Raw genomic sequence first — 11,495 nt, 5'->3', positions numbered from 1 at the left:
ACATTTATTAAGTAAAAAAACACAAATTGTCTTCCAAAGAGTCCCAAAAGGATGAACTGGGTAGCTAAACTTGTGCCCTATAGGAGTAGGAATCCCCATCAGAAGTCTTCTACTTATGCGCTGCAGGAATCTGTTCCATGCTGAACTACTAAATAACAACAAATTTGTCCAGGCAAAGTCCTAATTCTAAGCCGTTCTTTTAGAAGAAAGAGTTTCATTATTTCAAAGCATTTTCTGCGACGATTAATAATTTTATTTGGATCAGAGAAATCGATTAACCGGTTTTTTGCGTAGTTTTTATGATTACCCTCTTTAAAATAGGAAATTTTGCAATTTGATACTATTTATTATACATTTATACGAAAGGAACACGATCATCAGGAGGACTCATCTTTATGCAAATATAATTATACAAACAAACAAGAAAGAGTAAACAAAAAATGGTAATACATATTCACAAAAAAATACTACTATGTTACGATGCAATACTTACGTCTCCACAGCAAATGTTATTGGTAGGTATTATTACCGTACAGGTATTAGAAATATGGAATTATTTTAACGACCGATCAATCGGAAACGTGGTTAAAATAAGGTTAAATTTAATTCTTAGGTTAATTGCATTTAGCCTAGTCAACTTGGCAATTCAAGAATAATATCCAGCCGCGTTGTTCTGCAAGTTGAAAAAGGACAGAACTGATTTAACCGACCCTTATTTTATTTTCACTACGTCCTGCACGTTTCGCACATGCTCAGAACTTCTTGGCCGAAAACTCGAAATTTTAGTGCCGTTAGTCGCCGGTCAGCCAATTGCAGCGCTACCTGCGTAACGCGGTGACAAGGACGCCCATATAATTGCCACCTCTCTTATTTTACTTTCTCTATGAACTCGACACTTTTCGGTAGATATCGTAGAAAATCGGTAGACTCTAGTTTCTTTCATTATTAAGGGCTCCATAAAATCGCACGTTTTACAAAATTTGAATTTTTATGAAATTACAGCAGTACTAAAATAAACATAAGAATGAGGAAGTATATTTATAATATTTTTTTAAACATCACAACACATTGTTAACAAAAATAAAATAATAAGTGCACAAAAAATAAATAAAACCTTCATCATACATACTGCTAATAAAATTATTAATAATAATTTCACAAAATAATCTCCTTTCTTTCTTTTAAATAAAAATATCTCCTCTGTCTTCCAAATTATCCTTATATAAGATTTTATCATTCGTAGATAACACAAGCTTATCTTCAGTTTCAAAACTATGACAATTGTTGCTACCAATATATCTCTTGGTGTGAAGTAAAAATGAAATTGTACTAGTTTTTAACTTATTTCTCAACTTAGTTTTCATTAGATTAACCTGTAAAAATATCCGTTCTACATTGGCTGATGAGTGAGGCAGAATAAGCAAGTTACAAACAAAATTTGTTAAAATTGGAAGCATGAATGTATCATCTCCATATTTCAATAATTATTCTTGGCTCCAAAAATTCTCATTATTTTTTCAAGCACCATGCGTTTCGTCCCGGTCCCACCTATTGGACGCGTCAGTAGTAGGTAGGCCCTGCCTTAGACATAATGTAGTATTGGAAGAGGTATTTGAAGCGAAACGGCGCAGATCTTATTAGGTGAGATATAGGCATATAGGAGATACTCGCATGTCGATTGGAGCTACTACTTCAGAAGCGGAGGATAGAGTTCGCCACAGTAGTCCCCTCCTAGGGACCTCGTTGAGCGGCGGCTACGCGTAGGATGCACCACCCCATAGAGAAAATAAAATAATATTATTTTACTTGCTCTATGCACCACCCTCGCAGCCCTGTCATCAAAGCAAATCCTATCCGTCTCGTCTTTATCTATGACTATCTATCTATCTATCTAGCTGTTTGACTGCACGACGTATTTTAGTTCTGGTAGACTGATTGTCTTTTTATCAGAAATATACAAATAATGACAATAAAAGTGAACTTATCAAGACCGTAACAAAAAGTAAAACCATTCCAATGGATCAGTCGATTTTAATTAATGATATTGAATCGAATGCTTTCCAAATAATAGAAAATGTTAAAAAATAAAATAAAAATCTTTCTGTTGAAAATTTATCATTTATATTAAATTCTTTTAAAAATATTAAAACATGCAGTACCTTTAATACTGATAATAATTGCGAATTTGACTTTGAGATGGCTCATAATGAACCACATAATAAGAAAATTAAGAAGTAAGTTTTTTTTCTCTACCAAAAAGTTAATTCAAATAAGAAACCACATCAGGAAGAAAACGTAATTATTGAAAATACGTTGAGCAAGGGAGAATCGTTCATATCCAATGAAGCAGTTAATGGTCATATGCATACGACTCTTAAATAATTACGTATTTTGATGTAGTACCTAGATATTTATTTTATTATATGTATTTGTGTTATTCTCCGAATAAACGTATTAACATTTAATGACACTTTCTATATTGCATATTATCAGTAGCGGCTGAACGATCTTTGATTTTAAATAAAAACGGGAATACATATTTCCGTTCTCGCATGAGTTTTACTTTTTCTTAAGATCTTATTAAGTTCACTTTTATTGTCATTATTTCTATTGCACTTATTAGTTATATTTTCATAACTATTGAAATAATGTAAACATATTAAGTAAATATAACTACTATATTAATATGTTTTATATTATATTTAAGGCAAGTACATTCAAAAGGATGGATGCAGATGTACACACATGCAAAACAGAACACTCCTAGGGGATCTTTTAAATACTATGGTATTTAAAAGATATTAACGACGGACAAATAAAGAAACAAATACTTCTATGATAAAAACAAAAAAGTCTACGAGATCCAGAATACGTGAACAGCGGATGTGACAGGGGCTGCGAGAGTGGTGCATGCGTAGTTCATGGAATGGTGTCCCATAGATAAAGACGAGTGTGGTGTCCTACTTGTCTTTATCTATGGTCCTACGCGTAGCCGCCGCTCAACGTTGACGCAGGATGACCAGGTCTGGCAAATTTATCGCCAAATTGAAGATTTTTTACGAGTGGATCGCCGCAGTAATGAACCTGTGGAACCGTATTACTTTTGGATTCATGACGTCATTGTTTCAGTCACTTTTATCAAATACTATAGACTATCATGTTACAAAGCTAGGATATTACGTCGATTTGCGTGACGTCAATGGAGGTCACTGCACGTCGTGATTTTTTCCTATCTGCTAAATGTGATTAAATATAGATTATTTAGTCTCTGTCACTTTTTAGTATTTTTTTATAAATCTTCGCTATTATTACAAAATATTTTGCAGGAGGTTTTAAACTTGAAAATAAAAATAACAAAAAATTATTTAATTTGTAGACTAGCACAGTTGCCAGATGTGCAATAAAGTATAGCGTTTGTTTTTGGCAAATGCCCTAAAAGTTCCTCTCATGTCTCATAATCATCATCACAAAATATCCCCCCATGGGGTATGTTCTGTGATCATCATTTTTGAAATGCTGAGAGCATATTCTGGCGGAGGAAACATTAATGGTGTCTGCACGACAACAATAATTCTCATAGCTTGCTTAAAATACTGTCTTTTGGAAATCTATGAAACTTTATTTCGGAGATTTAACTCTCGTATTTCTAATGCAACCGTAAACCGCACACCGCATTTTAGAGATGGGTAGGATTCGTATAATTCTAGTGATTCGAATAGTACGAATCCCTAAATAGAAATATTCGTACATTTCGTGTCGGCTTAGAATCGCACCACGTTCCAGTACAGAGACAAGTCCAGTACTTGTCTCTGCTTTATGGTTCTTTGAACAAGATGCTTTGTTCGAAACACACTCATCATTCTTAGTCAAGCAAACGGAAATGTAGCAGGCAATAAAGTATCTGGGCTAAATCTATGACTCAATACCACAAAAGTTCCTCCGAACGCTCTTATCTATGCACCAATAAATCCAAATATTTGTTCTTGCAAAAATTTTTTTTTAGCTAAGTTAAAAGCACACAAAACCAGAAAATCCAAAAACTTTCATATAAAAATCACGATGTTTTGATAAAATGGCCTAACTCAATATCTTTTCCTGCTTGACGTCACACGGAGAGTATGTCATGTTTTGGCAACAATGCTCCGGTCTACAATGTCAATTGTCACTGCGTCTGTCATTTGTGCTTCCTTTGGAGAACTTGTTCTAGAGGTGTGAGGTTTATCGTGCTTAGAGGAATTTAATTTAAAAGGTAGTCTGAACTCAACATCAATCTTTATTCTATTGTGTATCTATTTTGTACATTTTTTAGCTTGATTAACAATGGAAAACGAAGCTGGAGAGTTCGTGGACTTGTATTGGCCAAGGAAATGGTAAATACACGCCGTAAACCTAACACGTGCTAATCAAAGAATTTATAGAATAACTAAAGAATAATAGCGAATTGAATCTGACGAAGATTAGTTTTGAATAAAACAACTATATCACCTTATGCCCACATTTCTTCAAACACTTTTTTTTGTTATATTCCAGCTCTGCATCAAACAGAATTATCCACGCTAAAGATCATGCATCCATACAAATTAGCTTCGCTGAAGTCGATCCAGTTACCGGCAGGATGACTGATAACTCCAAAAGCTATGCTTTATGTGGAGCGATTCGAAGGATGGGAGAGTCTGATGATTGTATTGTCAGGCTCGCGAAGCGAGACGGCCTTATTGCGAAGTATGTTTTTCATTTATATTGTGCACAATTTTCGGTAATTTATTTATAAAACTAAAACATGTTTTATTTTGTTACAGGAACTTCTAGAATCTATGGCCAGCGTTTAACTGTGTTGCAAGTTAAATGGATTTTAAGTCAATAAATTAAATTTCCAAGATTTTTAATTAGTTATTCTCTTCCTGCCAAAAGTTTATTCATTCCCTCAATTACCTACTGTTGTTGTTCCGTACGATCCCCGAATCTGCATTTCACAGGTACGTACTGATGTTCAGGAAGTCTTTGATACAAAACGTTTGGGCATGTTTCTGGATGCATTTCATTATGAACTTTGATTACATACAACTGTTCAATGTTATGTTCATTCAAATAATGCTTATTTCTGACATATTGGGATCAAAAATGGTCTTATAACAGCATTAATTTAAATTCAATCAAAAGTTTATGTAAAAAAGTGTGTATGTATGTATAAGACTGGTCGCCATACTGTTAAGGCCGACTAGTCAAGTTCCTTAATTAAATTTCATTCTAATTTCAACTTCAGTCTGTTTCTACAATACACTTACAATTACAAGACCATTTCTGACTATTGTTTTACATGTTCGGTTTGGTGCTCTTGAGGATGTTCACTTTTAATTAGACGATGGCGCTGATGATGACGTAATTGTCGAAAGCGCTTGACCTTTTTATATATACATACACACTTTTTTACATAAACTTGTTTGATTTAATTTCATCCAGTGTGTAGACAGCAACTTCTTTTGTTATTATTTTAAAAGACGAACCACTGTTATTATACCTTTCAGCCTGACTAAAATAGTCGCTCGTGTTTTTTATGAAAGTATATACTATAATTTTGTTTTCAGTTAAAGTTTCTTTATAACTTCACTGGCACAATGATCATGTATTTATAACAGGTACAAAATTGTTTGATTCGAAAGAATCAAAAACTGGCACTTTTTCCACAGATGCCGTGATCATAAAGAAGCACTTTTTCCACAGATGCCGTGATCATAAAGAAGCACTTTTAATGTGCTTACTTTACGCATTCAATAGTTATTTAGTTGACACTAAGTCTCATAGCTAAAAGCAAGCTATCTTTTCAGCCTTTAACATTTTGTACCCGGTTATCCCCTCAAACTAAACTAATATCTTGAGCTATTGCAATAATACAGAATACTTTCCTCTGAAGACCAAAAAATAAACTTTAGTATTTACATTGAATTCAGAGATCCATTCTCTAGCGCTTTCTGAATCTGACAAGATAATATTTATATATAGTTTATATTTTCTTTTTTGTTACCGGTTCAGTGTGGATCACAAATATTTGCATACTCGTCTTTATCTATGCGTGCGACTTGGTTACATAATATGTATGCAAGAGTTTTGGTTTGCTGGGTCGTAGTCATTAGGTAGCCCCCTAATCACTACATGCAGCTTCTTCTCTTCCTGCAGCGTGTACGTGAAGTACGGCCGCTGCAGGCTTTCGAGTAGGCGTGTTGCGTTTCTGAAATCTGCATCACTATTAGTTTTTATACATACATTTTTTTACTCATGTTACTTATCTTTGACTTTGATCGGATCAGTGTTTTATATAATCGTTGAGCTCTAGGTGTAAACATTTTTTTCCTGGTTACACCAACATCAGTTAATATACCTCTTCGGTATATTTTGGAGTGCCTAAAAATAAAAATTTTACATTTAATATGATAAAATCTAAACAATTAACCTTAAATGTCAGACAGTAATTTTCTCAAAATTATTTGTAAAATTGATTATCAATAGTTCTATTAGTTTAGCTATTTATAATTTAGTTCTAAAATTAAAGAAATGTTTTTCTGCAAAAAAAAATCAATTTATTAAGTCAAAAATTCACCATTCGCACTTACCATCTATAGTAATACGACGATTGGTGGGCCATTCAAGATTCATTTGACTTTCTTCAACAATGCTAGGACTTGGTAATGAAAATGTGGTTTCATACTGAATACTATTTATATCAGTACCAACAGAACAACTTACTGGACCATTAACGACAAAACTTTGATTCTGTGTTGTTCGAGAGCATTCCCCTACGTCAGGTAATGTTTTTCAGCAAAAACTAATAAATTTATTAAGTTAAAAATTCGTCATTTGCACTTACCATCTATAGTAATAAGACGATTACTGGGCTATTCAAGATTAATTTGACTTTCTTCAACAATGCTAGTAGTTGGTAATGACAATCTGGTTTCATACTGAAGACATAAATAGTTTTGATATAAATAATCAATACCAACAGAACAACTTACTGGACTATTAACGACAAAACTTTGACTCTGTGTTGTTCGAGAGCATTCCCATACGTCAGGTAAATCTATATGTGACCAAAGTTGTTCAAAATTTGTTGCTAAAACATAGAGGCAATAAGACAAAGTGGCTCTAATTTTTTTTCATCAATCAGACCATTTAGGTACATCAGAATAGTATCGACATTTTCTAAAATTTGCTAGGCACTGAAACAGTAATTTAACCATTTGCCACTTTGTCACTGATTATACCTTCAAATGTTAATTTTGCTTCAAAAATAATGCACGTTTCAAGAAATTACAGCAATCCACTTTTTGCCAAATTATAAAAATGTTTAAAGGCACACACACACAAACTTAATTTTAGTTACCTGACTTCATATTTAGACTAGGGGGATATTTTGTGTACCATTACAACATCTGGGATTTCGATATTTCAGCAAAGCAAAAAGGCAAATACCTGCCTGCCTTTGTGCCTTTTAATTCCCCGCGGCGTTGTCAATTGGCCTGAGTTTTAGTGAGAGAAGATATTTTATTCTCATGAAGTGGTAAGGTTTGTATAAGCCTTGTTCTATGGCACTTCTATGGTTTTGTATGTATGGGAGTAGGACGTGGGACCTGATGATTTTCGAATCCATGCACCCATGATTCGGCAAATAGCAATATTCAATGAACAGAAAATATTAGGAACAGCAGTAACAGCCGTCTCCGATATTTTCTATAATGTGACCAGGCCTGTGAGTCACAGGCTGTGACTGACTGATTGATTGCTTTTTCGGAACTTTGAGGTGTTCCTTGTCCTTGAAACTTGATCTTTTTCGACCAATAGCAGTGCTTCTGAAATAAAACAGCATTTTTTCCATCTGCCCAGTGGAGTAGTGGACGAACTACATTTAAATTTGTATAGGCGCTATTTAGCTAGTCTGGACATGTTTCAATATTTGTTTATATCAAATATAGCTGAAATATTAAATGGCCATTTGTAATCAGTGATTAGCATGAAAATAGAAGATTTTTCACATTTTACTGGGAAAGTGGGAAAGATAAAAAATGTGGTCACCTCTTTTTGTGTTCAAATAACGTTTCGATAAAATGGTAAAACGTTACTTATAAGAAATGTTATGACTTTTTTTTGACCATCAGCTACATAAAAGAACAGAAGGCATTCGGTCTTCGGCCATAATTTATTGCTGACCCAGCAAAAATCGCACCCAAATTACTAGGAAGTGGCGTGGATATACTTCAATGGAATAATTAGTGTAGTCGGATTAGATTAGATTTTTTCGGGCACTAAATAGATGAAAGTAAAATTTTTTATTTTCATTTTGGTTTTGGCACTATAACTTTTTTTGAAGGTGTCTGCATACTTTATAAGTGGTATAAACTCTTGTCAGATTCTAAACACATTTTTCCTGAGACGTCGGAGCAGAGACAAGTCTTGTCTCTGGTCGGAGAGACTTCTTTGAGACTGTATTTTACTCGTAAAAAGTTATACTACAACGTACAGTAAATGACAATTTCATTACTGACTGACCAAAAAAAGTTATGATACCATTTTCTTGAAACAAAACTAAATTAATTATTAAAAATTAACAAAACGCTTAAATCGACGGTTTTTTTTATGTGTCACATACTTACACCCCGCAGAAGATGAAGAGAACGAGAGACAAGTGCGGCGAACCGTGCGAGACTTGCCACGGGCAAGAGAAGAAGAGGAAGTCTAGCCAACATCCCCCAGAGAAATTGCAGGCATCGTCAAATGCCTGAAACGAAGAAAAGCACCCGACAAGGATGGAATTACCAATGTGATGCTCAAGAACCTCCCGCAAAAAGGAATAGTAGCCATCACCAACCTCATTAATGCTGTTCTGCGAACTAGACACTTTTCCACCAGCTGGAAGCAGGCGGACACTCATGTTTAGCAAGCCTAAAAAAGATAAAGTGATGCCACAAAACTACAGGCCGATTAGCCTCCTGCCAACCATCAGCAAGGTAGCCGAAAGAGTGATTCTTCTAAGACTCAAAGATGATGTCGAACCACTGAATCTCCTCCCCCCAGAGCAGTTTGGGTTCAGGAACAAACACTCCACCGAACTTCAACTACTCCGAATAGTAGAGCAAGCATCGCACAATGCTGACAGAGGACTCACCACTGGAATGCTGCTTCTAGACGTAGAAAGAGCGTTCGACAGATTCTGGCATGATGGCCTTATTTGCAAACTGGTAGATTCAGGCATCTCAAAGCGCATGTGTCAACTAATGGACAGCTACATTCGAAGAAGGACGTTCCAAATTAAAATTGACCACTTCAAATCTAGTGGACGAACACCAGAAGCGGGAGTTCCCCAAGGAGCAGTGCTTTCCCCACTCCTGTATAATATATACACCCACGATATTCCGAGGGCAGCGAGAGCCTCTATAGCATTGTACGTCGATGATACAGCCATGCTAACAGCACACAAACACAAAGACAATCAGCCCTGTGCTGTATCACTCACGTTAACTTTAACGTGCATGTTATCCGTCAAACACGTTATGTGGCTCTAACTGGTGTCTTGAATCAGTAAAACCTTTATATTATAATATGCGCACGCTATCGACGAACGTTATATGAAGAAATAGCGCTTCAGAATAACAGCATCAAATCACATGCCGCTTTCGAACTTAACGTGCATCCCTCGAAGTTAACTTCGGGGAATAAATAAAACAATTGCGTTTAATCAGAGCGTAGTTTTGCCTTTTAGCTATAATTTATTTTTAATTTAATAGAAAAATGTCTTTTGATGGTCTTATAAGGTTAGCTTTATTAGAACAATTGGAAAATGGTCTTGAAAATAAACTTTATTTTTTCCTCTCTCCGCCTCTTCTGTACATGCTCCATTGAAAGTGTTTGAGATGATAGGTCAAGAACAATAACGAACGAAATTGAAAGTGAATGCAAATCATAGGTGGCCCAAATGGTCAACACGTGCACATGTGGCGGTGGTGCATATGTTTTAGAGCCTTCAATGGTTTGATGTTAACTCTCTCTCTCTAACTAATCCAATATTTTTTTTCTTTTTAACGTTTGATGGATAACTGGGTCGGAAACGCATACGTTAACTCGGAGATATAGCACACCTCGGTTGTGTTGTTGGGTTATCGAAAATGTTATCCTGAACTGTTAAGTTGCCATAACGTGTGACCGTTAAAAATAACATTTATGATACAGCACAGGGCTGATTGTAGCTAAAAATCTTCAAGCTGCCATCGACTTGATATGTGATTGGTTTATCATTTGGAAAATTATGATCAACTCCGACAATAGCCAGGTCAGTTTCCTGGGACGAAAACTGGACACTTGCACCAAGCGGATAATCATAGAGGATAAAAAAGTCGCCTGGACCAGTACCATCAAATACCTGGGGGTTATCCTAGACCAGCGACTCACGTACTAATACCACATACAGGCAGGACAAGGACATGTGGACAAGGCCAAAAGCTGCATTGCCCAACTATATCCACTTTTGAACAAGAAAAGTCAGCTCAGCTTGAAAAACAAACTTACGCTGATTAAAACTATTATTCGACCTGCGTTGCTGTATGCCTCAACTGCGTGGGGGCACGCAGCAGACTCTTCAATCCACAAAATCCAAAGCATGGAAAATAAACTGCTGTGGATGGCGCTTGATGCACCTTGGTTCATCAGGAATGCCCAAATTTACAGAGACCTGGAATGGAAACCCTTCAGACAAGCCCTGAAGGAGAAGGCACAGGCAACCTTTCGTCGAGCAGAAGAACACCCATACGAGGAGCTCAGAAGGTTCGTTAACTACGACGTCGTAGCAACTACAAGTGTAGTGATTGTGACAAGTTAACGGACACAAGGTCACAGCGCGGACCCTCAAGGACGCTCACGTGAAGTTTGTGGAGTGCATACGACACGGGACATGCAAACGAGACATTCACATGCAGTTTGCCCCCATCGGACAGTACATCTAAATGCGGAACAATAGGCAAGATGACAGATTTTGAAATACCGTTGTATAATGTAGGTATACGTCTACTATATCCCAAAACATCATTATTTCCGCAAGAAATTATATGTTTGATCAAATAATCGCATTTTTATCTTACCATTTCATATAAAGCGCGAAAACGCTCGTGGGTGTCATGTCGTCTGCTTGTGACGTCACGACCTTATTCAGTGTGCACGGTACCTATGTTTAAAGAGGGGAGTTCACAAAATATTATACATTTTGAGTGTTAAAAATGACTTCCAAATTTTACAAGTGCTGTGCGGGTCCTCTATGCACAAACACATCAATAACAACATCTAATAAATTGTTTGTCTTCGTTCTAATCAAGAAAATAGTGATTTAAATGGCTAAAGCTCGCAATGCGAAAACCATCAGATATGAGCAGGAATACAAAACTTAATTTTTGTAAAGACCACTTTGATGTAAGGATTTGCTTTAGATTGATAGAGACATTCAGAATTTTTTTGAG

General features: G+C 35.8%; 1 protein-coding gene and 1 long non-coding RNA gene across 4 annotated transcripts; one reads left to right on the top strand and one right to left on the bottom strand.

Moving 5' to 3' along the window:
* Positions 1–4,131: 4,131 nt before the first annotated feature.
* On the top strand, positions 4,132–4,879 carry LOC109545071 (40S ribosomal protein S21). Its single transcript, XM_019915562.2, has 4 exons — positions 4,132–4,249; positions 4,310–4,370; positions 4,531–4,722; positions 4,800–4,879. Exons 2-4 carry the CDS (start codon positions 4,321–4,323, stop codon positions 4,807–4,809), a joined length of 252 nt encoding a protein of 83 aa, XP_019771121.1. The 5' UTR covers positions 4,132–4,249; positions 4,310–4,320; the 3' UTR covers positions 4,810–4,879.
* Positions 4,648–8,026, bottom strand: LOC109545072. 3 transcript variants are annotated; one of them, XR_007281639.1, is made up of 4 exons: positions 6,863–8,026; positions 6,609–6,791; positions 4,985–6,399; positions 4,648–4,923 (listed from the first exon to the last, which is right to left on the bottom strand). It is a non-coding gene; the product is annotated as an uncharacterized LOC109545072 (long non-coding RNA). The 3 variants fall into 3 exon arrangements; XR_007281640.1 differs by lacking the exon at positions 4,648–4,923 and having other exon boundaries at positions 5,021–6,399; positions 6,863–6,956; positions 7,011–8,003; XR_007281638.1 differs by lacking the exon at positions 4,648–4,923 and having other exon boundaries at positions 5,021–6,399; positions 6,609–6,820; positions 6,863–8,006.
* Between the last annotated feature and the right edge of the window lie 3,469 nt (positions 8,027–11,495).

Source organism: Dendroctonus ponderosae, unplaced genomic scaffold (assembly GCF_020466585.1).
Source record: "Dendroctonus ponderosae isolate FM_Combo_2020 unplaced genomic scaffold, Dpon_F_20191213v2 Dpon_F_20191213_5, whole genome shotgun sequence".
Taxonomy (NCBI): domain Eukaryota; kingdom Metazoa; phylum Arthropoda; class Insecta; order Coleoptera; family Curculionidae; genus Dendroctonus; species Dendroctonus ponderosae.
This window is presented reverse-complemented; position numbering and strand designations above follow the sequence as displayed.

Bases quoted from the DNA above. Each gene is read 5' to 3' on its own strand.
- LOC109545071 (XM_019915562.2), top strand. From the start codon at position 4,321: ATGGAAAACGAAGCTGGAGAGTTCGTGGACTTGTATTGGCCAAGGAAA. The intron at 4,371-4,530 runs GTAAATACACGC...GTTATATTCCAG, and splicing joins TTGTATTGGCCAAGGAAATG to CTCTGCATCAAACAGAATTA.